The sequence below is a fragment of the Acinonyx jubatus genome, chromosome B4, assembly GCF_027475565.1.
Source record: "Acinonyx jubatus isolate Ajub_Pintada_27869175 chromosome B4, VMU_Ajub_asm_v1.0, whole genome shotgun sequence".
In the NCBI taxonomy this organism is placed as follows: domain Eukaryota; kingdom Metazoa; phylum Chordata; class Mammalia; order Carnivora; family Felidae; genus Acinonyx; species Acinonyx jubatus.
In genome coordinates this window covers 73,002,855-73,029,662 of record NC_069387.1, presented here as the reverse complement: position 1 = coordinate 73,029,662, position 26,808 = coordinate 73,002,855, and the positions used below count along the sequence as shown (strand labels likewise).

Sequence of the window (26,808 nt, the reverse complement as noted above, 5' to 3'; positions counted from 1 at the left end):
AGATGGCTTTGGGTATGGTGATGCCTTTTTAGATACAATACCAAAGACATGATTCATGAAAGACAAGTTGATAAGCTATACTTCATTAAAATTAAAAATGTCTGCTCTGTGAAAAACAGTAGCAAGAGCACTGGTGGAGAAGTTACAGACTAGGAAAAAATATTTGCAAGATACACATCTGATAATAGACTGTGTTCTTTGTAAAATATACAAAGAACTCTTAAAACTCAACAATAAGAAAACAACTCAATTAAAAAATGGGACCATAACAAACACCGCCCCAAAGAAGATATACAGATGGCAAATAAGCATATGAAAAGATGCTCCACATCAAATGTCATCAGGGAAATGCAGATTAAAACAACATGACACCACTATAGACCTATTTGATGGCCAAAATCTGGAACACTGACAACACCAAACGCTGGTACTGATGTGAAGCAACAGGAACTCTCACTCATTACTGGTGGGAACACAAAATGGACAGTTACATTGGAAGACAGTCTGGCAATTTCTCGCAAAACGAAACATACTCTTACCATATGATCCAGCAATTATTCTTCTTGGTATCTACCCAAAGGATCTGAAAACTTATGTCCACACAATAACATGCATGTGAATGTTTATAGCAGCTGCATTCATAATTACCAAAACTTGGAAGCAAACAGGATGCTCTTCAGTAGGTGAATGGATAAACTGTGGTCCATCCAGACAATAGAATATAATTCAGCGCTAGAAAGAAATGAGTTATCAAGCCATGAAAAAACATGGAGGAACCTAAAATTCATTATACTGAGTGAAAACAAGCCAATATAAGAAGGCTACATCTGTATGATTGCAAGTATACGACATTCTGGAAAAAGGAAAACTATGGGGACAATAAAAAAGATCAGTCGTTCCCGGAGTTGCAGGTAATGGGGAGGGATGAATAGACATATCACAGAGGATTTTTAGGACAGTGAAAATATTCCATATGATACAATGATGGATGTATTGTTGTTACAAATTTTTCCAAACCCACTGTGCAGTACTAAGAGTGAACCTTTAAACTAAAGTTAGACTCTGGGTCTTAGTTAAACTAAGTTAAGACTCTGGGTGCCTGTGATGTGTCAGTGTTAAGTTCATCTTTGGTAAAAAATTGCACTATTCTGATGACTGATATTGATAATGAGAGAGGCTAGGTATGTATGGGCAGGAGGTATATGGGAAATTTCGGTACCTTCCTCTCAGCTTATTGGAACCCTAAAGCTTCTACAAAAAAAATAAAGTCTAAAAACAAAGATTGGAAGGAGCATTGCACATAGATTATGGGGTCCGGTAAATGGTGACTGGTGATCCCTAGTTCTTGTAACCAGCCCCCTTGACCACATCCACAAGGAACGTAAGGACGCTTCTGGATGTAGCTTCTGTGGTTGTGGGAGTTGACCGAAGTGAGGGAGGAGGAGGAGATAAAGAGAGATAAAAAGAGAGTTCTTACCTGTAAACAGATGATGTAGGTCACAGATGCTAGGAAAATGCCAGGTATGAAGGAATACCTCAGGCAAGTTAAAATTCAGATGGATGAAACAGGGCCTCATCTTGTCCTTCCTCAGGGGAGCTAACAGTCAAATGAACAAGACAGTGAGTCAGTAGAACACGGTGGCCACAGGTGCTGGCTCTGAAGTCAGAATGGCCAGGTACCTCACCAAACCCTGTCATTTGCTGGCTGTCTAGGCAAATTTCTTAATTATTCAGATCAGTTTCCTCACTGGTATGATGGGGATAATATTACCATCACGTTGTGAGGTAAAAAGTATAATACGCTTATTACTTACGATAATGCTTACCTGTCTCGCTTATTACACAGATTTCATTTTTCATGAAGAGAGGTAGCTCATGTTCCCTGTGATTAACCTTAACATTCATCTACTGGTGCCTAGTACTCATCCTCCTTACAGACCTCTTCAGAGGTATTCCAGGCAGTCAAGTGGGAGACAGAGTCAGAAATGTAGGAGTAATCACATCCCAGAGTCTGGATCTTAGCTTTGCTAAGGAGGGAGGGGCAGGAATTAATATTTAAGATCTCAAGCTGTCCCAGACTGTGCTAGGTTGGGTTTTTACATACATTTTGCTCAGTCTATTAGTTATTTCTATCTTTACCATTTTAATTTTACCTAGGCAACTAAGGCTTAGGTTAAGCCACATTCTCAGTAAGTAGCAGAACAGGGTTACAAAATTTAACCCCTTTCCTCTGGCTAGAGTGAGCTTGGATTTCTAGCAGTATTGACTCATTTATGTGTTTGTCATTCTTTCAAAGAATATTTACGAAGGCCTATGAGAGAGGTTACTAATTTCCCTTCAATATCTGCTCTCCTCTTGTTTTCCTGAATTGTTTTTAGATGAGCAACATAACTTCCAAGAGTAAAAACTTCTCTTGCAGCCAGGAGTGGCCACGTGTCTAAGTCCTGGCCAGTGGCATGGAAAAAGGAGTGTTCTTAAAGGCCACTATTCCCACCCTGCCCCTTCCTGCTGTCTGGATTGCAGATACGATGGCTGGAGCTTAAGCATCCATCTTGAGCCACCAGGGAAGCCATATGCTGAAGATGATGGAGCCATAAGGTTGAAGGTGCCTGGGTCTGACACTGAAATTATCATACCTATGGAGAAATAGGTTCTACTTACATAAATGGGTTAGGAAAAAGCTTAGGGCAGAAAGCCACCACAATGGGGCGAAAGCACCCGAGGCTAGGTAGTGAGATACTATAATGGGATCATGAGTAAAATTCCTTTCCATCTGACACCAATGTACCTGATCACAAACTCCACTTGCCCCCAGGCCCTTTGCTTCTTATACGAGTTAATGATTACTATCTGATAGTTTTCTTCACATTCACCATGTATGTAAGATCTTGAGAGCTCAATAAATATGGAGATGAAACCTCTGTGGGGGACTCTTGTCTCCTCCCAGACATTAGCCTCTTTCATATTCAATTCTGCATCCACTCTCTTGCTGGACAAGAGAGAACTCCAGACTCAAAGTCTGTGACAAATACCAACCCTGGATTGCTCATATTCAGTCTTCTTTTATTTGAGAGAGAAATATTCTCTCATGTTTAAGCTACTCTTATACTGGGCTTTATCTCACATGCAATTAAACCCCATACATAAATTGGTTTATTTATTTTTTAGAGAGAGAGAGAGAGAGCACACAAGGGACAGAGCAAGGGAGAGAATCTCAAGCAGGCTCCACACTGTCAGCTCAGAGCCTGATGTGGGGTTCTACTTCATGAACTGTGAGATCATGACCTGAGCTGAAATCAAGAGTTGGACGCTTAACCAACTGAGCCACCCAGGAGCCTCTAGTATTCCTTTTCTTAAGATTCGTATTAACTTTCAGAGTGTTTCCTTATTTAGCTATTTTGAAGATGTCAATAATTTTTTCAGACATTAACACCATTGACAAAATTAACACCATTCATAATCATTAATTGCAGCATTTTACTCTTGCAATAATAAACATTTATATATACTTCCACTATTAGAAATTCAACATATAGAACACATAGAGACACCTTTTTGAAAGTGACTATTCAGATATTAACAATAAGTGCAATTGAGATGACTGGGGTTTGTTTTCCCTAAAAAGAAATTAATTAATGAGACATAAAAGCATAATTTACCAACCTTGTTGAAAACTATTTGAAGACATGTCAACAGAAGTGGGGAAGTCTGCACTCTAGAAAAGAACTTACAATGGCCCATGTCTGGGCTCACAAGAGAGAAGGCGGTCATTACAGGCATAGCTGTTTTTGGTAGAACAATGTGAGCCTCAGAATTAGGTAACAAAGGCCATCAAGACCATTTGATTTAACTCCTTTCACTTTGCTTCTGTACTCACTAAGAAATTGTCTCTTATGTGACTTGAGAGGAAGAAAAATAGGAGGGAGGATTCACCCAAGGGTCTATGAGGTTTTACTAAAGGAGCCAGCAGCCCCCATCCCTCTCATCTCAATTGACTCTGGTAGAATTCATTTAAAAAAATAGATTGTTTTTGTTAAGAACATCCATAAATCAATATCTGTTTTAAAATGATTTATTATAATTGAAAACACAAAACCAAAAGGATCATTTCATTAGTAAATATGTTGATGATACACTCGATGATTTGACTATCATGATGTGAAAATACAAAGATACTATATAAATATACAGTGGGAAAGATGAGCTAATGATCTGCCCTTGTAAGAGAGGACCCCAGGGTGGGTTTTCATTGATGATTATCTGGATTGGTGGCTCCCAGTCTTAAATGAACAATTGTATCCTGTGCTTTAAAAAATCAGGATTCCCAGGCTGCACTGGGAATTAAATCGGAATCTCTGGGGACAAAATCTAGAAATAAGATTTTTTTTTTAAATGCTCCATAGATGATTTCAAAGTTCAGTCAAGCCTGAGAGCCACTGAATTGGATTTTGAGGCTAATGTCTGAGATCACTGAGTTGTTTCGAACTGACAGGTTTCTTTGCTTCCGTTTGTTTTCATGGACTTTTGAAATTATTTTTGTTTTACAATTTTAGAGTTGTCCTGAAAAATTAAAGAAAGCTCACTCATACAGGAAGCAGACGCAAGAAATGTTAAAAGGTTCACATTCTTTCTTCTTTGTAAGCCAGGGCACTCTAAAGAGAAACCTTAGTACTGACACACGACCAAGAAAGACTCAGAGTCAGATACACTTAGAAAAGCAGAGTTTACTCGCAAAGGTGAAGAGAGGCAGACTGAAGAATTGGTTTGTCAAATACAAGTACTTACAGGAAGCAAAACAAAACAACCTTGCACATTTGTCAGAGTTACAAGATTACACCCTTTGTTCAGATAGAGAAACAGTAACTTTTTCAGATGATTATCGTACTTACAAAGGTCGTGACCTATAGACACCCGCAGGGCAAATATTCAGGATGAAATCATCTTGAGGGGAGTCCAAGGAAATAGTCAAGGAGTTATTATTTTGGCAATCGGAACAAGTCAGGGTGACTCTGCAGTTTGGGGGTTATCTCCCGTGGAGTTTAGTTATAGTGCAAGCAGGCAAGACGTCTGATTCGGCTTTAACGCACCTGTCAATTCTCTAATTGTACCCTGAGAAGAACCGCGCACTGTACCTGACCTTCTGCGCATGCTCCGCCTGGACGCCAGGGGGCGGGGCGACGGCACGCGGGGACTTGTGGGAAAGCTCAGGAAGGCGGGGCTCGGCGTGAGTTGCTGCGAGCCTGGGATGCCGGCCTTGCGGGCAGTAACGGCCTAGTGAGGTGAGTCGGCCTTGTCGTTATCGCCGGCTTTGGCAACCGACGGGGCTTTTGGGGTCGCGTGGCTCGAAGGGGGCGCGCGGCCGTGGGTCCCGGGTGAGGCGGAGGGCGTGAGGGTGGGCGGCGAGGGCGCGGCGGTGTCCAGGGTAGCGGCGTCCCGGGTGAGCGTTCCGGAAGGGGCGTGCTCCGCGCGCCCGAGTCTGGACGGCCTGCTCTGCTGACCGTCCCTCCACCCAGGCTGCCCGGGGTACTGGGCGGGTTTGCGGTGGTCGGACCGCAGATCCACTCTCCCGAGAGAACTGCGGTGGGGCACGCCCCCTGTCGGCGTCGGTGTGCAGTGTTCGCTCGGATATTGAGTGTGAAAGCGATACGCCCCGCGCTGGAAGTTTCTGGGTGCTTGCTCGGACTCGAGCCTCGTCGCAGGTACCGTTGGCAGCCATGGCGCCTGCGGGAGCAGCAGAGGTGATGAATGAAATGGAAAAGGGTTTCGACGCTTTGCAGCATCACAGTGGCTTGCTGCGGCTTTATTCCTATTTTTGAGCCCCCAGCAAAGCACTATACTGGTTTCGCTTTATTTTACTTTTTCAAATGAGATCTACATATGTGATCAAACATGGGCACTGCCTGAAAAGAATCTTAAACTTAGTTTAGGTTCTAGGGCCAGGCTAGGGGTCAGAAGACCTATCTGCATTTGCAACCGTTAGAAAACTAATTTTTCTAATTTCTGTCTCTCCCTTTCTACTCCCCCACTCCTCTTAAGCTTTGAGTCCCCTCCCACCTTTTTGGGAACTTTATCCCATCACTCACCCTTTTTCCTAGATTTTATCTTGTTTCTCTTCGCCAGACTATACTCCTGAGCAATCTTAGATTATTAAAGAATCACGCTAATCCCAATATAATCTCCTTTACTCAGCATCTCGTTTTATTTCCACTTTTTCTTTAAATCTCAAAATTCTTAATAAATCTTTACATGACCAAATGTAATGCACTTTCATTACTCTTAGATGCTCTTTGTGTCATTTGGCACTGCTAACCTCTCTCACCTTGAACTCTTAAGAATTCTATTCAGTGAAATTACTTGCCCAAGTTTTCCTACCAACTCTCTAGTTGTTGCTGCCTAGTTTTTCCTATGTGTGTTGGCATCTTTTCCTCTGCTTGTTCCCCAAATGATAGTGTTTTCCAGGTTCCAGTCCTTCCCCACCTAAACCTGTAGTTACAGTGATTAAGCATGTCCAAATCCATGATTGCAATTTCCACCTTTATGCTAGCGACACTCAAATTTGTATCTCTAGCCCTGTGTGACTACCTATAAGTACCTACTGGTTATATCCTGATCTTCCATAAGCACCCAGTTCAGCATATCTCAAACTGAGATATTTGCCTTTCCTCTTGTCCTCCAATCCTGAAGCTTTTTCCTTTTCTTTCTTTCTTTTTTTTTAAAGGTCTAAAGACAAATTTTTTTAAGTAATCTCTACACCCAATGTGGGGCTTGAACTCAACCCCAAAATCAAGAGTCACATGCTCCACCAACTGAGCCAGCCAGGTGCCCCCTTTCTTTCCTTTTAAAATTGTGATCCAGACTCAAAATGGCACTGCTCATTTAACCAGGCTCCCAAGCCAGAAATCTAAGACACTGGTTAAGTCCTCTGCTCCCCCACTCCTTATGTGAATCAGTCATCAAGTATCTTTTATTTTCCCACTATAATACTTTTCACATAGCTTTCAGACCTCATGGCATGGCATTTCAAGACCTGTCCCATAGCCACCTTGGCCTTCTCTCTCATCATTCTCTTAGTCCTTCAGTCTGCCTGCCCACTTCTCCATGGTTAATCACTTGGCTGGCCTATTTGAAGCTTGGCTAGTTACAGCAACTTTGGGGACTCTTTCCTTGAACCCACCACCCTACCCACCATCTGATTTATGCCTGTCCTTTGTTGTCAGTCCCACAGCATCTCTGTGTACCTCTATTTAGCACAGTTGCTCTCAACCAGGAGTTAATTATGCCTCCCAGGTGACATTTAACAATGTCTGGAGCACTTTGTCACAGTCTGGAGGGGAGGGGGGATACCTCTACCTAGTTGGAAGAGGCCAGAGATGTTGCCAACCATCTTACAATGTGTAGGACACATCTCCTACCACAAAGAATAATCTGTCCCAAAATATTGATAGCCCTAAGGTTAAGAAACCCTGCCTAGCCTAATATTTTGTTGCTCAGTACTTGATTATTTTGCTTCCTTCTCCACTAGACATAAGACCTTGTCTTGTTTTTACAGGGCCTGTCACATAGCAGAAGTTCAATAAATTTTGAAAAGGAGTAAAGGAGATAATTAGGATTAATTTATAAGCTAGAGATGGGCAGACAGTCTGCTACCATGGGCTACTTGCTAATTTCAGTGATTTCCTCATTGCCTTTCATTTACATTGATTGCAGCAACTCCCAGACTTGTCTGTCTTTCATTTGTTCATTCAGCAAACATTGATTCATCTAAACAATAATATACTGATGTTTTCTTTCTTCAGCATCACTTTAGGCTCTCCTCTATGTTTTTTGACCATTTATGAAGTGGTAAAAAATAATTAGCTAAGCTTCAAAAAAATAAACCAAATATTTTTGTTTAATTCTTGTCAGAGATTGGTTGGTCAAAACTCTGCAGGCCATAATGACTTCGACAAATAAAGCAATTGAATTACAACTACAAGTGAAACAAAATGCAGAAGAATTACAAGACTTTATGAGAGATTTAGAAAACTGGGAAAAGGATATTAAGCAGAAGGATATGGAACTAAGAAGACAGAATGGTGTTCCTGAAGAGGTAAATTTCTTAATTAAATCCTACTTTAGCCTCCAGCATAACTAGTTTAAAGAGAAGCAGAACCATTAAAAAATTTTTTTTAATGTTTGTTTATTCTTGAGAGAGAGAGAGAGACAGAGCACAAGCAGAGGAGGGACAGATAGAGCGGGAGACACAGAATCCAAAGCAGGCTTCAGGCTCTGAGCTGTCAGCACAGAGCCTGACACGAGGCTTGAACCCACGAAGCATGAGATCATGACCTGAGCCGAAGTCTGATGCTGAACTGACTGAGGCACCTAGGTGCCCCAAAGCACAACTTTTTAAAATGTTTTGTGAAAATACTGAATTTGAAGTGATTTGCTGCCTGTCGGCATTCTGAAAAATTCTGCTTTTTAAAGTCTTTGTAATTATTTATATTAACTACATGAAGACGTTTTAAGACTTAGCGAATAGTTCCTGAAAGGAAGGCCATGTGATAATTCTTAAGGTAAATGAGTAACATCATACAATATTTAGTGTGTATATATATTATACAGATCGTATATAATTATATATTTCATGATATGTTAACATACACTATTAGCGTAAAACGTAGATGGTACAACCAAACGTTTTTCTTAAGAGTATGCATTTAAATATGGATAGCTTTTTCATACTAATGATGTGGAGGCAGTTCAGTTTGCTGTTGTACTACTGCTAATTCATTATAGTAAGGCTGAAGATCAGGCAGGTTTGGAAGTGTGCATTTAGGATTGCAAATTAAATGTATAATGAAACTTTCTAGATACTAACTTTTCTTGTGACTAAACAATGTTTAACATTTGTCAGAGAATGAATTTAACATTTCAGGCATGAATTATTATAAGTGAAGATGGTAAATTGATGTTTTTACATACTTAAAAAATAAAAAGTACTTCCTACTTGAAGGTATAATTTAATGCGAATTTTAAACATTGCTAGTTACACAAAAATGTAATTAATAGAGCAGGGCTTAAAACGTTGTGTGTGTTTTTTTCCCCTGTCCCTAGAATTTACCTCCTATTCGAAATGGGAATTTTAGGAAAAAGAAGAAAGGCAAACCTAAAGAGTCTTCTAAAAAAACCAAAGATGAAAACACAAAAAACAGGATAAAATCTTATGATTATGAAGCATGGGCAAAACTTGATGTGGTAAGTTAATCTACTCTTGTGCTTCTTAGTATTTGAATAAAGTTATCTTAGAGTTAGCTAAGAGTCATGGGTTAAATGAAAAATAAAGTTCTTACGCCTGTTTTTGTCATTTGGATTGTTTTATGTGGATACAAATTCATTCATAGTGCTCTTCAATTTGCTACATTATTTTTTTCTCCTGCAGCCCTCTTTCAGTGTATAGTGGCTAAAACAGCCAGTGTTCTGTTCTTTTTTTCCTATTTTTTTCTTCCTTTTTTCTCTTTTTGCAAAAATAATATGTAGAGGTCCAGTGTACTCTTCTTCCAGTTTACCCCAGTGGTTATATCTTTCTTAACTACAGTGCAGTATCAAAACCAGGAAATCGATATGGTACAATGTATATAGTTCTGTGCCATTTTATCCCATGAACACTTGGGTAACCACCATGGCATTTAGAACTCAAAAATATTGCATCGCCACAAAGATCTCTCTTGTGCTGTCCGTTAATACTTGCACCCACATCCCTCCTCCCCACCATCTCTAATCCCTAGACAGCCAGAATTCTAAGATAGTAATAACTCCCAGAAAAGAAGGACTCTGCTATATGTTTTTATAGACTGAAGGACCTAATACTGGTTGAGAGGGAATGTCTTAGTGTCTAGTCTTGGGGCTGTGGCTATGGGACAATAAAAGTAGGCCTATCTTGATCCCCAGAGAATGGGCTTCACCCTTCTAGATGAGGGTAAATCTGTTTGCCTCCCATCTCCCACACGTAACACATGGTATAACTGGAAAATTACCACCAGTACTCTGCCTCCGAACCCTCTACGTAGTGCTTCAAGCAGCCATCATTAGGTCAGCCTGTGAAAGGCAATCTGTTGGTCAGCCTTATTCTAGACTCTCACCCACCTTAAGGGTTGATTTGGTTTGATTGATCTGAAATATGTGTTCCTTTTTAGTCTTTCTGAAAGTGTTAATGTAATAGTCGATTTATACAAAAGAGTAAGTGAAGATATATGGTCTAAAGCATAATAATAAAATGAATATGTGAGCCCACCATGTAACTTACAGAGAATTTTTCAGTCCTGTTGAAGCTACCAGTGTGCTCCTTTCCTACCCCATCTTCTTTTCCCCCCCTCTACTTCCATAGATAACCACTCTTGTGATTTTTGTGTTTGTTATTTTATTTGCACTTTACTGTTTAACATTTTTATTTGCGGTTATACATACAGTAAATGCAAAAATCTGAATTTTTGCTCATATATATACTTGAGAAACCACCATCCACCTCAAGATATAAGACATTTCCAGCATCTCAGAAACCTCCCTTTTCAGTTGATTGCCCCCCAAAGGTAGCTGCTGTTGTGATCTCTAATATTTTAGATGAGTTTTGCCGGTTATGGAATTTCATATAAATGTATTATATAGTATGCACTCTTTTTGTTTAGCTTTGGTTGCTAGCATTATCTGACATTGATCTGTATTGTCAGTAGCAGTAATTTCTTTTTTTCATTGCTGATCAGAATTCCATTGTGAGAGTATATCACAATTTGTGTATCCATTCTTCTGTTGACATACATTTGGGTTGCTATTATGAACAAACCTGTTATGAACATTATTGTATGTGTTTTTTGATGGATATAAGCACCCAGGGGGAATTTGCCAGGTCATACTTTATATACACATTTAGGTTTAGAAGGTACTGCTTAGTGGTTTTCCAAATTAGTTGTATTTTTCTTAATGAAACCAAGGCTAATTGACTCAAGATGGAGCTGGCACTATTAATTAAATAGTTTGCTATCTGTTTCAGTATTGTCCTGATGTAAGAGAAGTATGGTTTTAGGTCTTGGACTTATTACTGTGGGAAATGATACTTTCTGAACATGACTTTTACTCTGCTGAGTATTATATAGTCCACTTTTCATTTTTTGTGACCTTACCCCTCATTATGTAGCCTTTTCCTTTTCATAAGGTGGTATCTTATAATGCTTTTTCTTGAAAGGCATCATCTCAGATCATTACCTAGAGAGGTGCTTTCTACACAAACGTTTGTTCATTCAACAGATACTGATTGAACTCCTCCTTTGTGTGGTCAATGCTGTCATGATGTACTGCATTGCTTGATGTCATTTTAGTGTATCTATGCAAGATAACAGGTGTTTACTTACCATCCGCTCTAGTTCAGATCTGAGCATCCTGCTTTAGTGTCCTGCTGCTGGTGGTGTTATACACATATAAACATAGCAGGAATGGATAATCTTGTCTCGTTAATGTTGGTAGGGTGGTGGTATTTGTGGAATCTTCATGCTAACACACAGCTAAGCTTCAGTCTAACTCTTAATGTTCATTCAGTGTAACTAAGCATAGATTTTATTTTTTAATTTGTCAATACTTTTTTTTTTTTTTTTTACATAAAATAGTATGCTGTTTGTTAAATGCAAAAACGATTTTGTTTACATAATTGAAGTTTTTGTTTAAATGAGCTTTAGTGGGGGTGCTTGGGTGGCTTAGTCAGTTAAGCATCTGACTTCGGCTCAGGTCATGATCTCACCATTCATGAGTTGGAGCCCTGCGTCGGGCTCTGCGCTGACAGCTCAGAGGCTGGAGCCTGCTTTGGATTCTCCCTCTCTCTCTTTCTGCCCTCCCCCACTCACACTCTGCCTCTCTCTCCCCAAAATAAATAAAAACTTTAAAAAATATTTAAATGAGCTTTAGCGAACTCTTTAATGCTTACTAGTTTAAAATCTCTTTGTAAAAACCATTCTTTTATCATATATATTTAAAATATATTGATGGGGTTCATGAGATGATTTATTACCATGAAAGGAAAGTGTGATCCCAAAGAGATTGGGAATTGCGGGGCTAGCATAATACATATTTTTTTTCATAGTCTGCTATATTTTTGGAATTCGCTGAGAAACAATATAACAGCCGCGGACAGAGGAGTCACATTTGCCTGGGTTCAAATCCTGACTTGACCACTTATTAGCTGAGTGATTTTGAGTTAACGAACTTCTGTGTTTTGGTTCCTTGCAGTGGAAAATGGGTAACTATACTTACCTCATAGGTTTTTTGACGATTAGGAGTTACTGTGTTCTGCAAGCAGTTTTTAATGTTTTAAGATTAAGGAAGGAAAAAGCGTTTTAGTAAAAAACACTCTCTTGGCTATTGGTTGTTTATTATATTTGGGGTTATTTGCAAACTTTGGTTATGTCAAGCTAATACCTCACTACTAATAGTTTGTGACTTAGGGGTGTTTTGTGGACCCTATTGACTTAGCTTACTTTGTGTTCAAAGGTAGATTCTTTAAGTGGTTTGGATCTTGGCTTTCTAAGGGTACATTTTTCTCTGGATATAATCCTAACCAGGAGGGGTTATTTGGGTTGAAAGCAACCTTAGACCTTTAGGTCTTTAGGTGATAACAACCTAAGTTCTATTGAGTGTCTTTTTTTTTTTTTTTTTTCTTTTTTTATGTCTTCTTTATTTTAATGGTCATGTAGTTATGAACACTAAGTTTTCCTACTTACAATTTCAGGACAGCATCCTTGATGAGCTTGATAAAGAAGAGAGTACCCATGATTCTGTGTCTCAAGAATCAGAGTCAGAAGAAGATGGGATTCATGTAGATTCACAAAAGGCTCTTACTCTAAAAGAAAAGGTATTCTTTAGGTTAGCATTAGTTTCCTTCATGTAAGCAGGATATGTAGAAAATCACATGGCTCCCAGTATTTCTTCAACATAGTTTGGGGGGTATTCAAATTTTAAGTTTTTATTGGCTGTACCCATATCAAGAGAGAGTAGAGCTTGTTGATTAGGAATGTATGCTCTGAAACCAGATTACATGGGTTCAGATCCTGTGACAAGTTCTTTAAATTGCTTGTAACTCAGTTTTCTTAACTGTAAATATCAGACTAATATTATTAGTAAATTTCAATGGGTTATTATGAATATTAAGGGAATTACTATATGTAAAGTGCATGGACTGTACAGAGAGTCGTTTTAAGATTTTTTGTAGTAGACAAAAGTAACTTAAAATCAGCGTGACATGAGTATTAAATTCCACTCCTCCATATCACAGGCCATCTTTGGTTACTTTTTGGAATGTTAAACATCCCTCTTTGGAAAAGCCTTGTTATAAAACTAGGCTTTTCAAAAAGCCTTTTGCTTTTCAAAAAGATGGAACTCTTTTCAGATTAAACTTCATCTTGATGCCTTTCTTTTGTTACATTTCTGTGGGTTATTGTCAGTAAAAGGTATATAATGCTAGGTGTGTTACTCGTTTTTCTACCAGGGCTTTTGGATTGTGCCCATACAATGACTATATAGTGAATTATCAGCGTTTGTTGAAAGACCGTTTTGCTTAATTCTCTTTTCTTTACTGTTAACCTTGATTACAGAGCTAATGAGTTAGAAAGCTATGCATAATATTGAAAGCAAATGTCTCTGGAATTCTGTGCCAGTATGTATCTGACTCATATGCTTTTTCAGGGCAATAAATACTTCAAACAAGGAAAATATGATGAAGCAATTGAATGCTACACCAAAGGCATGGATGCTGATCCGTATAATCCTGTGTTGCCAACAAACAGAGCGTCAGCGTACTTTAGGTTGAAAAAGTAAGGGATTTCCATAATGTGTGTGAATATTTTATGTGTGTGTCAACACTGATTGAAGAAAAGAATCTTTCATACACCCAGGCAATGACATAATATTCAGAGATAAAAAGGCATGAGTTACTAAGCCTTGAAAAGTCATAGAGAAACTCCAAACACATACTTATTTTTTTTTTTTTAATAGTGTTACTGACTTTTTATTCTCATTACTAAGCATAGTAAAACAAACCTACGATCATTTGCTTTCATTATAATTTCTTGAACAAAAGAGCATTTGGCAGTATTAAGGACATAATCTTAGAGCAGTCTTTTAAATGAAATCAATTTGGCTTTATAAAAATTTCCCACATGGCCTTTCTTTTCCAGATTTTCAACATAAAGTGGTAAAAACTTGTCCCAAATTTTGGCATTTGCATGCAGAGTAGTATTTGGGAACCATACATCATAAAAAGATAACTGCCATCTTCCCTTGAAAATGGGGATGGGGTCTTCATTTTTTTTTTTTCTTCCAAGTTTTTATTGAAATTCCAGTTAACATACAGTGTAATTTTAGTTTCAGGTATAGAATGTAGTGATTTGTCACTTACATACAACACCTGATGCTCATTACAAGTACACTCCTTAATACCCATCATCTGCTTAACCTATCCCCCCACCCCAGCCTAACCACCTCCCGTCCAGCAACCCTCAGTTTGTTCACGAAAGTTAAGAGTCTGTTTCTTGCTTTGTCTCTCTCCCTCCCACCCCAGTTCATTTGATTTGTTTTCTAAATTCCACATATGAGTGAAATTATATGGTATTTGTCTTTCTCTGACTGACTTCATTTAGCATAATACTCTCTGGCTGCATCTGTGTTGACGCAAATGGCAAGCTTTCATTCTTTTTGATGGCTAAGTAATATTCCGTTGTGTATAGATACCGTATCTTCTTTATCCATTTATCAGTTGATGGACATTTGGGCTCTTTCCATAATTTGGCTATTGATAATGTTGATATAAACATCAGGGTGCATGTATTTAGTATTTTTTAATGCTTTGGGTAAATTTCTAGTAGTGTAATTGCTGGAATTTAGGGTAGTCCTCTTTTTAACTTTTTGAAGAACCTCCATACTGTTTTCCACGGTGGCTGTACCAGTTTGCCTTCCCATCAACAGGGTAAAAGGGTTCCCTGTTCTCCACATCCTTACCAACATCTGTTGTTTCCTGCGTTGTTAATTGTAGCCATTCTAACAGGTGTGAGGTGATACCTCATTGCAGTTTTGATTTGTATTTACCTGATGATGAGTGATGTTGAGCATCTTTTCATGTGTCTGTTAGCTGTCTGTACGTCTTTGGAGAAATCACTATGCATGTCTTGTGCCCACTTCTTCACTGGATTATTTGTTGTTTTGGGTGTTAAGTTTGATCAGTTCTGTATAGATTTTGGTAACTAAACCTTTATCAGATATGCCATTTACAGATATCTTCTCCCATTCTGAAGATTGCCTTTCAGTTTTATTATTTCCTTTGCTGTGAAGAAGCTATTTTTTTAAATGTTTATATATTTATTTTGAGAGAGAGCACAAGTGGAGGAGGGGCAGAGAGAGAAGGAGAGAGAGAATCCCAAGCAGACTCTGCCCTATCAGTGCAGAGCTCATCACAGGGCTCAATCCCATGACCACCAGATCACGACCTGAGCCAAAATCAATAGCCAGATGCTTAACTAACTGAGCTACCTAGGTGCCCCCAGAAACTTTTTATATTGATGAAGTCCCAGTAGTTCATTTTTGCTTTTGCTTCTCTTGCCTCAGGAGACATGTGTAGTAAGAAGTTGCTGTGGTTTAGGTCAGAGAGGTTGCTACCTGTGTTCTCTTCTAGAATTTTAATGGTTTCCTGTCTCACATTTAGGTCTTTCATCCATTTTGAATTTATTTATTTTTGTGTATAGTTTAAGAAAGTAGTCCAGTTTCATTCCGCATGTTGCTATCCAGTTTTCCCAACACCATTTGTTAAAGAGGCTTAAAAAAAAATTTTTTTTTTAATGTTTATTTATTTTTGAGACATAGGAGAGAGACAGAGGATGAGCTTGGGAGTATGAGCATGGGAGAGAGAGAGCGGACACAGAATCTGAAGCAGACTCCAGGCTCTGAGCTGTCAGCACGGAGCACAGTGGGGCTCGAACCCACGATACATAAGATCGTGACTTGAGCCGAAGTCAGATGCTTAACCAGCTGAGCCACCCAGGTGCCCAGAAGAGGCTGTCTTTTTTCCATTGGATATTCTTTCCTGCTTTGTCAAAGATTAGTTGGCCATATATTTGTGGGTCCATTTCTGGGTTATCTATGTGTCTGTTTTTGTGCCAGTACCATACTGTCTTGATGACCACAGCTTTGTAATATAACTTGAAGTCTGGAATTCTGATGCCTTCAGTGTTGCTTTCTTTTTCAAGATTGCTTTGGTTATTTGGGGTCTTTTCTGGTTCCATATAAATACTAGTCTTGTTTGTTCTAGCTCTGTGAAAAATGCCGGTAGTATTTTGATAGGGATTGCATTAAATGTGTAGATTGCTTTGGGTAGTATAGACATTTTAACAGTATTTGCTCTTCTAATCCAGGAGCATTGAATGTTTTTCCACTTTGTGTTGTCTTCAATTTCTTTCACCAATGTTTTATAGTTTTCAGAGTACAGATCTTTTACATCTTTGGTTAGGTTTATTTCTAGGTATCTTACGATTTTTGGTGCAGATGTAAAAAGGATTCCTTGATTTCTCTTTTCTGCTGCTTCATTATTGGTGTATAGACATGCAACAGATTTCTCTATGTTGATTGTGTATCCTGCGACTTTACTGAATTGTATATCAGTTCTAGCAATTTTTTGGTGGAATCTTTTGGGTTTTCTGTATGGAGTATCATATTATCTACAAATAATGAAAGTTTGATCTCTGCCAATTTGGATGACTTTTATTTCTTTTTGTTGTCCGATTGCTGAGGCTAGGGCTTCCAGTGCTGTGTTAAATGACAGTGGTAAGAGTGGACATCCCTGACTTGTTCCTGACTGGAAGAGGACAAGCTCTCAGTTTTCCCCATTGAGGATGGTATTAGCTGTGGGTTTTTTTGTATATGTCCTTTGTGATGTAGAGATATGTTCCCTCTATCCCTGCTTTTTTGAGGATTTTTTTATCATGGATGGATGTTGTACTTTGTCAAATGCTTTTTCTGCATTTATTGAAAGGATCATATGGTTCTTATGCTTTCTTATATTAATGTGGTGTATCACGTTAATTGATTTGCAACCACCTTTGCAGCCCAGGAGTAAATCCCACTCGATCGTGGTGAATGATTTTTTTAATGTATTGTTGGATTTGATTTGCTAGTATTCTGTTGAGAATTTTTGCATCCATGTTCATGAGGGATATTGGAGCTTAGTTCTCTTTTTTAGCAGAGTCTTTGTCTGGTTTTAGAATTGGGAATGCTGGCCTCATAAAATGAATTTGGAAGTTTTCATTCCATTTTTATTTTTTTGCAATAGTTTGAGAATAATAGGTATTAATTCTTCTTCCAGTGTTTGGTAGAATTTCCCTGGGAAGTTGATCTGGCCCTGAACTTTTGTTTATGGGAGATTTTTGATTACTGATTTTTTGCTGGTTATTGGTGTGTTCAAGTTTTCTATTTCTTCCTGTTTCAGTTTTGGTAGTTTATATGTTTCCAGACATTTTTCGATTTCTTCCAGTCTTTCAGTTTGTTGGCGTATAATTTTTCATAGTTTTTTCCTTATAATTGTTTGCATTTCTGTGGTGTTAGTTATTTCTCCTCTCTCATTTGTGATTTCATTTATTTTGGTTCTTTCTCTTTTCTGTTTGATAAGTCTGGCTAGGAGTTTATCAATTTTACTAATTTTTTCACAGAATCAGCTTCTGGTTTCATTGACCTGTTGTGGTTTTTTAGTTTCTGTAGCCTTTATTTCTGCTGTAATCTTTATTATTTCCCTTTTTCTGCTGGCTTTGGGCTTCATTTGTTCTTTTTCTTGTTCTTTTAGGTGTAAGGTTGGTTGTTTATTTGAGTTTTTTCTTGTTTCTTGAGATAGGCCTGTATTGCTATATACTTCCCCCTTATGACTGCTTTTGCTCCATCCCAAAGGTTTTGGACCGTTGTGTTTTCATTTTCATTTGTTTCCATGTATTCTTTTATTTCTTCTCTGATTTCCTGGTTGACCCATTCATTCTTTAGTAGCATGTTGTTTAACTCCATGTATTTGTGGTCTTTCCAAATTTTTTCTTGTGGTCGACTTCAAGTTTCATAGCATTGTGGTCAGAGAATATGCATGGTATGATGTCTCTCTTTTTGTGCTTGTTGAGGCCTTATTTGTGACCTGGTATGTGATCTCTTCTGGAGAATGTCTCATGTGCATTTGAAAACGATGTGTATTCTGCTTTGCAATGAAATATTCTGAATATACTTGTTAAGGCTGTCTGGTCCAGTGTGTCATTCAAAGCTATTGTTTCCTTACTGGTTTTCTGCTTAGATAATCTTTCCATTGCTGTAAGTGGGGTGTTAAAGTCCCCTACTGTTATTGTATTATTATCAGTGAGTTTCTTTAGGTTTGATATTAATTGTTTTACATATCTGGTGCTCTCATATGGGGGCATAAATATTTATAATTGTTAAGATCATCTTGTTGGATAGTCCCCTAATTATGATATGGTGCCCTTCTTCCTCTCTTGTCTTTGGTTTAAAATCTAGTTTGTCTGGGGGCGCCTGTGTGGCTCAGTCAGTTAAGTGTCCCAATTCTTGATTTGGGCTCAGGTTATGATCTCATGGTTTGTGAGTTCTGGCTACACAAAGCCTGCTTGGGATCCTGGGAATCCTCTCTGTCTCTGTCCCTTGCCCGGTTGCACACATGCGTGCACTTTCTCTTTTGAATAAATAAACTTAAAAAAAATAAGCAAAATCTAGTTTGTCTGATATTGCTACTCTGGTTTTCTTTTGACTTCCACTTGCATGATAGATGGTTTTCCATCCCCTCATTTTCAGTCTGCAGCTGAGTCTCTTATAGATAGCATATACATGGGTCTTATTTTTTTTTATCCATTCTGACCCCGTCTTTTGATTGGAGCATTTGGTCCACTTACATTTAGAGTAATTCTTGATAGATATGAATTTAGTGTTATTTTATTGTTGTTTCTGGAGATTTTCTCTATCCATTTCTAGTCTTTGTTGCTTTTGGTCTTTTCCCACTCAAAGAGTCCCCCTTAATATTTCTTGCGGGGCTGGTTTAGTGGTCACGAACTCCTTTAGTTTTTGTTTGTCTGGGAAACTCTTTATCTCTCCTATTCTGAATGATAGCCTTGCTGGATAGAGTATTCTTGGCTGCATATTTTTCCCACTTAGTGTGTTGAATGTATCATGCTACTCCCTTCTGGCTTGCCAAGTTTTTGTGGAGAGATCTGCAGCTTGGCCTTATGGGTCTTCCTTTGTAAGTTAGGGACTTCTTTTGTCTTGCTGCTTTTAGGATTTTTTTTTTTATCACAGTATTTTGCAAGTTTAATTACAATATGTCTGGTGTTGGCCTGCTTCTGTTGATTTTGATTGGAGTTCTCTGTGCCTCCTGGATTTGGATGTTTATTTCCTTTCCCAGATTAGGGAAGTTTTCAATTATTATTTCCTCAAATAAACCTTCTGCACCCTTTTCTTTCTGGGACTCCTATGATACAAATATTACTACATTTGATGGAATCACTGAGTTCCCTAGTATTCTCGTGATCCATAATTCTTCTCTTTTGGTCAGCTTTATTATTTTCCATTATTCTATCTTCTGTATCACTTATTTGTTCCTCTGCTTCTTCCATCGTTGTGGTCATTACATGCAGTCTGTTTCAAATCTCAGTTCTTGCATTTCTCATTTCTGACTGTTTTTTAGCTCTTTTTTCTCTGTGGTACGGCTGTCCCTGATGTCTTTCATGCTTTTCTCAAGACCACCAAGTATCCTTTTAAGTGTTGCTTTAAATTTTCCATCAGGCATATTACTTATGCTTTTTTTCCATTAGATCTCTGTTCAGGATCTTTTCTTGTTCTTTCTTTTGGGATGAATTCCTCCATGTTGGCATTTTGTCTGAGTCTCTGTCTTCTTCTCTGTGTTAGAAAAGCCTGTTATGTTTCCTGCTTCTGAGAGTCATGGCTTTGTGAAGAAGAGGTCATATAAGTGTCCAAGGCCTGGAGCTTCGGGAAGTGTCTCTGGTGTGTGCTGCATGCACTCTGCTGCTGGGTTTTGGCTGCTCTGTCTTTCAGGTCAGTCATCTGCAGAGGCTCTCCTTGCCTGCAGTGGGCAGTGTTTGCATTAGCCAGAGTATGGGGAGTTTTAACTAGGTGTGCTTTGGTCCACTTATTAAATGAGACCTAAGTCTACTTCCACTAGAACCAAAGCTTTGCAGAACTCTATGGCCAGTAGATGTGGTGCATGCAGAGGTTTCTGCTGGCTTTCTGAGGAAGGGGCCCGCTGCTCTGCGACTTAGGCACTCTTGCCTGAGAAAAGCAGTGCCAGTAGAGCACAGGTGGGTGTGACTTGGTGTGAGCAGGTAGGGCAGCCAGTGTTGGCACCGTGTTGTTTACTGAAGTTGGTTTATGCTGGGTGGTAGGGGAGGGAACTGGTGTCAGCCACCTCCTTTGTCCTCGGAGAGGGGTCTCTGTGCTCTCAGGGAAGCATTCCAGAAGAGCAAATAATTTTCCCTTGTGCATCCCAAGTGGTTTTCAGATTGCTGGTTTCATGCTCTTTCCATGTTGCCTGCCTGGAACAGTGCAGTGCACTTTGGGCTCTGTTGTAGCCAAGGCTGCTGACTTTTAAAACTCCAGACTTTAGGGACCTGGTCTGGTGGGGACCCTCGCTGGTCTTCTGGAGGAGGGTCTCACTGTGCTGGGATGGATGCAGTTTTGACCAAGAAGGGCAATCGCTGTAGCTCAGGGTCATGGGATTTGGAGCAAAGCAGGTTAAATAGCCAGTGTCTGGGTTAGCTGCCCTCAGTCAGTGTCTCTGTGCCTACGCTGAGAGGTGTGGGGGGATGGAAATGGTTCTTTCATCCCCGGAGAGGCCCCTTTTTGAAAGCCACCTCTCATAGATGTGCTCCAAGAAGAGGGAACAATTTTAGGGGATCCTCAGATCACTGTACTGTCTGCCCCAGGGTTGTTTGCCTGCCTGCCCTCCAGGAGTAGGGCAGTGCCCTTCAGGGCTCTATCCCAGCCCTGCCCTATGACCTCTAAAACTCCTGGCTTTGAGCCCTGCTGGTTGCAGAAACTAGAAAATTAGTCCCTTGGTTTCCAAACCAGTGGCTTTGGGGAAGTGTTCTCCCCGTGCGTTTCCCGTTGTGCTCTCCTCTCTCTTATCTTTCTTCACCACCAGGGCTTCCTCCCTGTATCCATTTTCCTGGTGCTGGATTGTTGGTTGCCTCCTTTCTTTCACTCTTTCCTTTTCTTCTCCCTCTTTCCCCCCTTCTCTCCCTCCCTACCACCCTTTTCTCCCTTCCTTAAAGCAGTGATAATGTTGACAGTTTTGTAGGTTTCTTGGGGTTGGGTCACAGGATGTATATATATGTTCTACTTATATGGTGATGACCAGTTGTACAAGTAATGCAAAGGTAGTTGTATAAGTTTATGTTCTCATTAGGAGTGTGTGTGGATGCTTGCTCCGTGTCTTTACCAACACTGGTAGAATCGGGCTTCTTAATTGTTTTCAGTCAAGTGGGTGCAAAATGGTAATTCACCTTGGTCTTAATTTGCATTTCCACAACTGCTAATGAGGTTGAACATCTTATATATTTATTTGCCACCTGTATTCCTTTGTTTCCCTGTGAAATGCCTGTTTTGTCTTTTGGGCATTTTTCTGTAAGTCTGTTTTTCTATTGATTTTTAAGAATTCTTTCGGGATACTAATCCTTCAGTGTTTATGATAATTATTTTCCCCCAATCTGCAGCTTGGTTTTTTTCTTTCTCTGTGAAGTCTCAATGAGCAGAAATTCTTAATTTTAATATATTTCAATTTATTGATTTTTTTTTAAGAGGTTAGCACTTTAAAAAATATAATTTGTTACAACAATAGTTTCCCATGCTGAGCTCATAATAGTCTTCTATATTTTCTTCTAAAAGTTTTTAAGTTTTAATTTTCATGTTTAAGTATTTATGTATGCTGAAGGTAGAAGTCTAATTTCATATCTTTTCATATGACTATTTCAGTCATGTCAGTCTTATTTATTGAACATCCACACTTTCCCCATGGATCTGCAATGCCACCTTGTCATATGCTTAGTTTGCATGGATCTCTTTTTCTTTCTTTTTTTTTTTTTATGTTTATTTACTTATTTTGATAGCAAGAGAGGGCAAGGGAGGGGCAGGGAGAGAGAGAATGCTAAGCAGACTCCACACTGTCAGCACAGAGCCTGATGTGGAGTTCAGTCTCATAAACCATGAGACCATGAACCGAAATCCACTGAGCTCAACCCACTGAGCCACCTAGGTGTCCCACATGGATCTCTTTTTCATCATTCTGTTCTCCAGTTGATCTGTTGCCTATCCGTATAACTCATTCCATACTACCTTTAATTGCTATAGCATTATAATAAGTCTCCATATTTGGCATAGGACATGTATTCTTACCTTATTATTTTTTGGGAATGTCTTGGGTATTCTTGGACTTTAGCTTATCAGTGTAAATACTGGAATCATCTTGTTAAACTCCTTGAAAAATTCTGTAGGTATTTTGATTCTAATTGCTTTGGATTTATAGATCAGTTTGGAGAGAATTATATTGCTATGGTTTTGTGACTTAGTATAAATCATGAATATGATACATCTTCACTTAAGTCTTTACTGTTTTTGAAGACAGTCTTCAAATGTTCTGCATATGGATCTTACATATCTTTTGTTAGATTTATTTCTGTTTTTTTTGTTGTTGTTGCTTATCTTTAGTAAAGCAGTCACCTTGCAAACTTTCATTATTACTAACAGTGTCTCCAGATTGTTTTGAGTTTTTTAGGTAGACCATCACATCATCTGAGTTTTGTTCCTTTCCAGTCTTTTAGCTGTATATTTCTTTCTTGTGAAACTGCATTAGCCAGGACCTCTAATATAATACTGACAGAAAGCAGTGGTAGTGGGCATTCTTTTTCCTTTAGAGGGAATGTTACTTACATCTCACCATCATGAATTAATGCTTTTCAGTAGCCTTAAGTAAATAATAGAAGATGGGATTTCAGAAACAAATTTTGAAGTTTTGGTTTGACAAATGAATATTATTAACTTCAACTTTTTTAAATTGCAGATTTGCTGTTGCTGAGTCTGATTGTAATTTAGCAATTGCCTTGAATAGAAGTTACACCAAGGCTTATACAAGGCGAGGTGCTGCTCGATTTGCTTTGCAAAAGTTAGAGGATGCCAAAAAAGGTATTAATATTTTCATCTTATTATTATCTAAAACACTCTTTAATAGTTTAACAGATGCTATACAAAGAATACTAGGTAATCACAGTTACTACCCTCAGAGAGCTTTCTGTATTTGAAGAAATCTCATTTTTGCTACTTTGGGAAGGAATATATTATTTGCCACCAATCAGACTTTGGTTCAAATTCTTACTCCACTGTGTATTAGCTATGTGACCAAGGGGAAGGTTGTGGGTCCCCTATGATTTTCAGTTTTTCAGCCGTAAAATAGGGATTAAAGCATCTTGTTGGATATCGTGAGGCAGAGAGGCACGGCACATAGAGTCCTTGACATGTTTTTCTTCATTTGTAAAGTCTAAGCCTTTTGTTACTCCATAAAATAAGTTTGTGTACTATAAATCATAAAATCTGAATAAAGTTGATAATCTAATAGGATTCTGCTGTTTCTGGTTTTAAGATGTACAACTTAATGATAGTAAGCGTCCTTCCTGGGGCTGGTGGAAGAGGGTGATTTGTCAAGGGATTCTGTTAGGATTTTGTTTGTCTTGGTGGAGAATGGAGATAGTCCAGTAACCTCCTGTTGGTTAGTATTTCTTGGTTCCTCGTAATTTTGCTGTAGGATGCATGCCTGTTTGTCACATGTAGCAAATGATTGTTCAATGGAATTTTTTAATATCTTGTCTTTCACATATTCTTTATCTTCAAATTTACTTAGATTATGAAAAAGTATTAGAACTAGAACCAAATAACTTCGAAGCAACGAATGAACTCAGGAAAATTAATCAGGTAAAACATAGTTATTTAAGTGCATTACTTAACGTTTATTTGATGAAGTAAAGGTTTTTGCATAGTCTTTGTACCATAGATTACTTAATATAGACTTTTTCTAATTTTAATTCTTTGTACTGTACAGTTTTACTAAACAAATTTGCAAGCTAGAGGAAGTAGAATAGTATTTCAGGATCCCTAGGAATCATCATTTAAAAAAGTCATCTGAGAGACACCTGACTGGCCCACTTGGTATAGAGTATAAGACTCTTGATTTTGGGGTTGTGAGTTTGAGCCTCACTGTTGGTATAGAGATTACTTAAAATCTTCAAAAAAAATCACTGGAGGTTTTTCAACTCCTGCTGCTTTATTTTTTCCCAGATGACAATTATTTTTCTTTATCCCCATAATTTTTCTTTTTGGCTTGTGCTTTTATTTCTGTACTAAGTTTTTACATATTTCTTTGATTTTGTTAGTTTTAAGTTGTTCTGTCTTTATAGTTTATATCTTAGCAAAAACAATACTAATTTTTTAACAGTAAGAAAATACTTAGAAAGTTTTTTGTCAAATTATACTGTACAGTTACATATTCCTTTCACTTTGCTGTTGAATCAGAGTTATAATTATTGTGCCATGCATTGAAACTTTGAGAAAAAAGTGACAATGATTGGGGAAGATCTGCTTTTAAATATTGCCATTACTTATAGCACATAAAATCTGTTGATAAGTATATCAACTGTCTTATAATTGTGAACTGTGTTATATATTTTTGTATTTTGTCTGAGGTCAAGTAATGACTATGAATATGAAGTTTGAGAAATTTGGTGATGTCTTGATTATCCGTTTATTTTTGAAAATAGTTTCTAGGATGGTGCCTGGCCTGTGTAGAATTTCAGTAAATATTTGTTGGATAAATAAATGAACAACTACCATTAGTGATTTTAATTGGAATAAGATGTGTATTAAATTTTTTATGTATTTGTTTTGTTTTGTAATTTGAATTAGATTTTGAATTAGTAAAAGATATTATTTCAGTATTAATTTGAAATGTAAAAATTCTAATATATTTGAGTAATTTAGTATTTCACAGTGAAATATGTATGCATCTTGTATTACTTGTTTTATTTTAGTGGACTACTATGTCTCCTAGGCTTTAGCATCCAAAGAAAATTCATGCCCAAAGGGAGCTGATACGATGATTAAGACAACTGAAGAAGAGAAAAAGCAAATTGAACAGCAACAGAATAAGCAGCAGGCCATTTCACAGAAAGATCTGGTAATCCAGAGGGATTTCAACATACATATGTTTTGTTGAATTTGCTCTTTGTTTCTTGTTCATCTGTTTCTGTCTTCTCTAATATTTAAATTCTTCAGTAGGAGTTGCAAATTACACTAAAAACCTCTGGAGCTTATAATTCAAAACTTGAGTAATTGATGACTTGGTACATAATTAAAAAAAAAAAACATAGTTTAGGGAGCAAATTACTCTGATTATTTTAACATATTTACATATAGATGTAAATTTAGCGTAGAAATAAGTTACAGTTCATTCTTATATATAATTTTTTTTCCACTAATTCACACTAGACTTTCTGATAAATTCGTTTAGAAATCGTGAGTTGAGATTTAATTTAATATATCTGTAGTTTTTCATGGACCCACAGAAGATTTTTAATAAATACTTATGGAATGATTATTGATTGTGATAAGCCTATAAATGAATGTTACAGGGTAATCTGGTATGCACATTCTAATATGGTTTAATTTATCCCGTGTTTAGACATGTTAATGTTACCAAAGAATGAACTGTACAATTTTGGTACTCTGTCCTTTCACAAAAATTACTTGGGTTATGAAATTCTGTTGTGCAACCTTTGGTATAACTAGAGTATAATATTTGAGCCTATATTACAATGTGTTTTTAAATTTAAGCTTTAACATTTAATTAGTAGAATAATGGTTAATGCTGCAAAGTAGTATAGTAGTGTATGTTTCTTTTTAGTTCTGAAAAGAGAAGAATGCCATTACAAAAAACCACCTAAACTAACATTCTAAAGCATATATCATGGACTAGATTTTTAACATTAAAATATACTTTAATTACTGGTATAATATTGTTGAGTATTCTCATAGTGTTTACTTAAGATTTGAATTCAACTAACTTTTTGGCATTTTTTTTCGTTCTTATATTTCTCTCCAAAATGATAGGGGAATGGATTTTTCAAAGAGGGGAAATACGAAAGGGCAATTGAATGCTACACTCGGGGGATAGCAGCAGATGGCACTAATGCCCTTCTTCCGGCTAACAGAGCAATGGCCTATCTGAAGATTCAGAAGTAAGTGTTGGATGTACTTAATGCTTTTCAGGGTGAAAATGAAATTTACCATAAATCGGCTTATTAGACAATTAAATAAAATATAATTTATTTACTCCTGAGCATTAAATTTATTTTTTGTTTTTTATTAAAAAAATTTTTTTTAATGTTTATTTTTCACAGAGAGAGAGAGAGGGATAGAGAGAGCATGAGTGGGGGAGGAGCAGAGAGGGAGGGAGACACAGAATCAGAAGCAGCTGAGCATTAAATAGAGAGAGAGACTGAATATCAGTATGTATTCAGTAAATATTAGCTCTTGTTATTATTTTCCCACTATTTTTGTTTTTTTTAATGTTTGCTTATTTTTGAGAGAAACAGAGACAGCATGCAAGTGGGTTAGGGGCAGAGAGAGAGGGAGACACAGAATCCCAAGCAGGCTTCAGGCTCTGAGCTGTCAGCACAGAGCCTGACGCGGGGCTCGAACTCGTGAGCTGTG

At 37.9% G+C, this 26,808-nt stretch overlaps 1 protein-coding gene and 1 long non-coding RNA gene across 7 annotated transcripts in view; one reads left to right on the top strand and one right to left on the bottom strand.

Moving 5' to 3' along the window:
• The window catches only part of LOC106969312 (uncharacterized), a 37,169-nt gene extending 31,999 nt beyond the window's left edge, over positions 1-5,170 (bottom strand). For 2 of the 5 annotated variants that reach the window (XR_001429328.3, XR_008300221.1), the window contains exons 1-2: positions 4,890-5,163; positions 1,478-1,597 (exon numbers count right to left, since the gene is read on the bottom strand). This is a non-coding gene — a long non-coding RNA (uncharacterized LOC106969312). Of the gene's footprint in view, positions 1-648; positions 733-1,477; positions 1,598-4,889 lie in introns of all 5 variants that reach the window. The other 3 variants (XR_008300224.1, XR_008300222.1, XR_008300223.1) reach the window with 3 other exon arrangements.
• The window catches only part of RPAP3 (RNA polymerase II associated protein 3), a 42,829-nt gene continuing 21,178 nt past the window's right edge, over positions 5,158-26,808 (top strand). The window contains exons 1-9 of one of the 2 annotated variants that reach the window (XM_015065825.3): positions 5,158-5,279; positions 7,906-8,089; positions 9,097-9,237; positions 12,752-12,874; positions 13,705-13,832; positions 23,111-23,232; positions 23,945-24,015; positions 25,148-25,273; positions 26,206-26,333. In XM_015065825.3, the coding sequence (XP_014921311.3) occupies positions 7,937-8,089; positions 9,097-9,237; positions 12,752-12,874; positions 13,705-13,832; positions 23,111-23,232; positions 23,945-24,015; positions 25,148-25,273; positions 26,206-26,333 (992 nt within the window). In that variant the 5' untranslated portion in view covers positions 5,158-5,279; positions 7,906-7,936. Of the gene's footprint in view, positions 5,280-7,905; positions 8,090-9,096; positions 9,238-12,750; positions 12,886-13,704; positions 13,833-23,110; positions 23,233-23,944; positions 24,016-25,147; positions 25,274-26,205; positions 26,334-26,808 lie in introns of those variants that run through there. The other variant, XM_053226153.1, reaches the window with a different exon arrangement.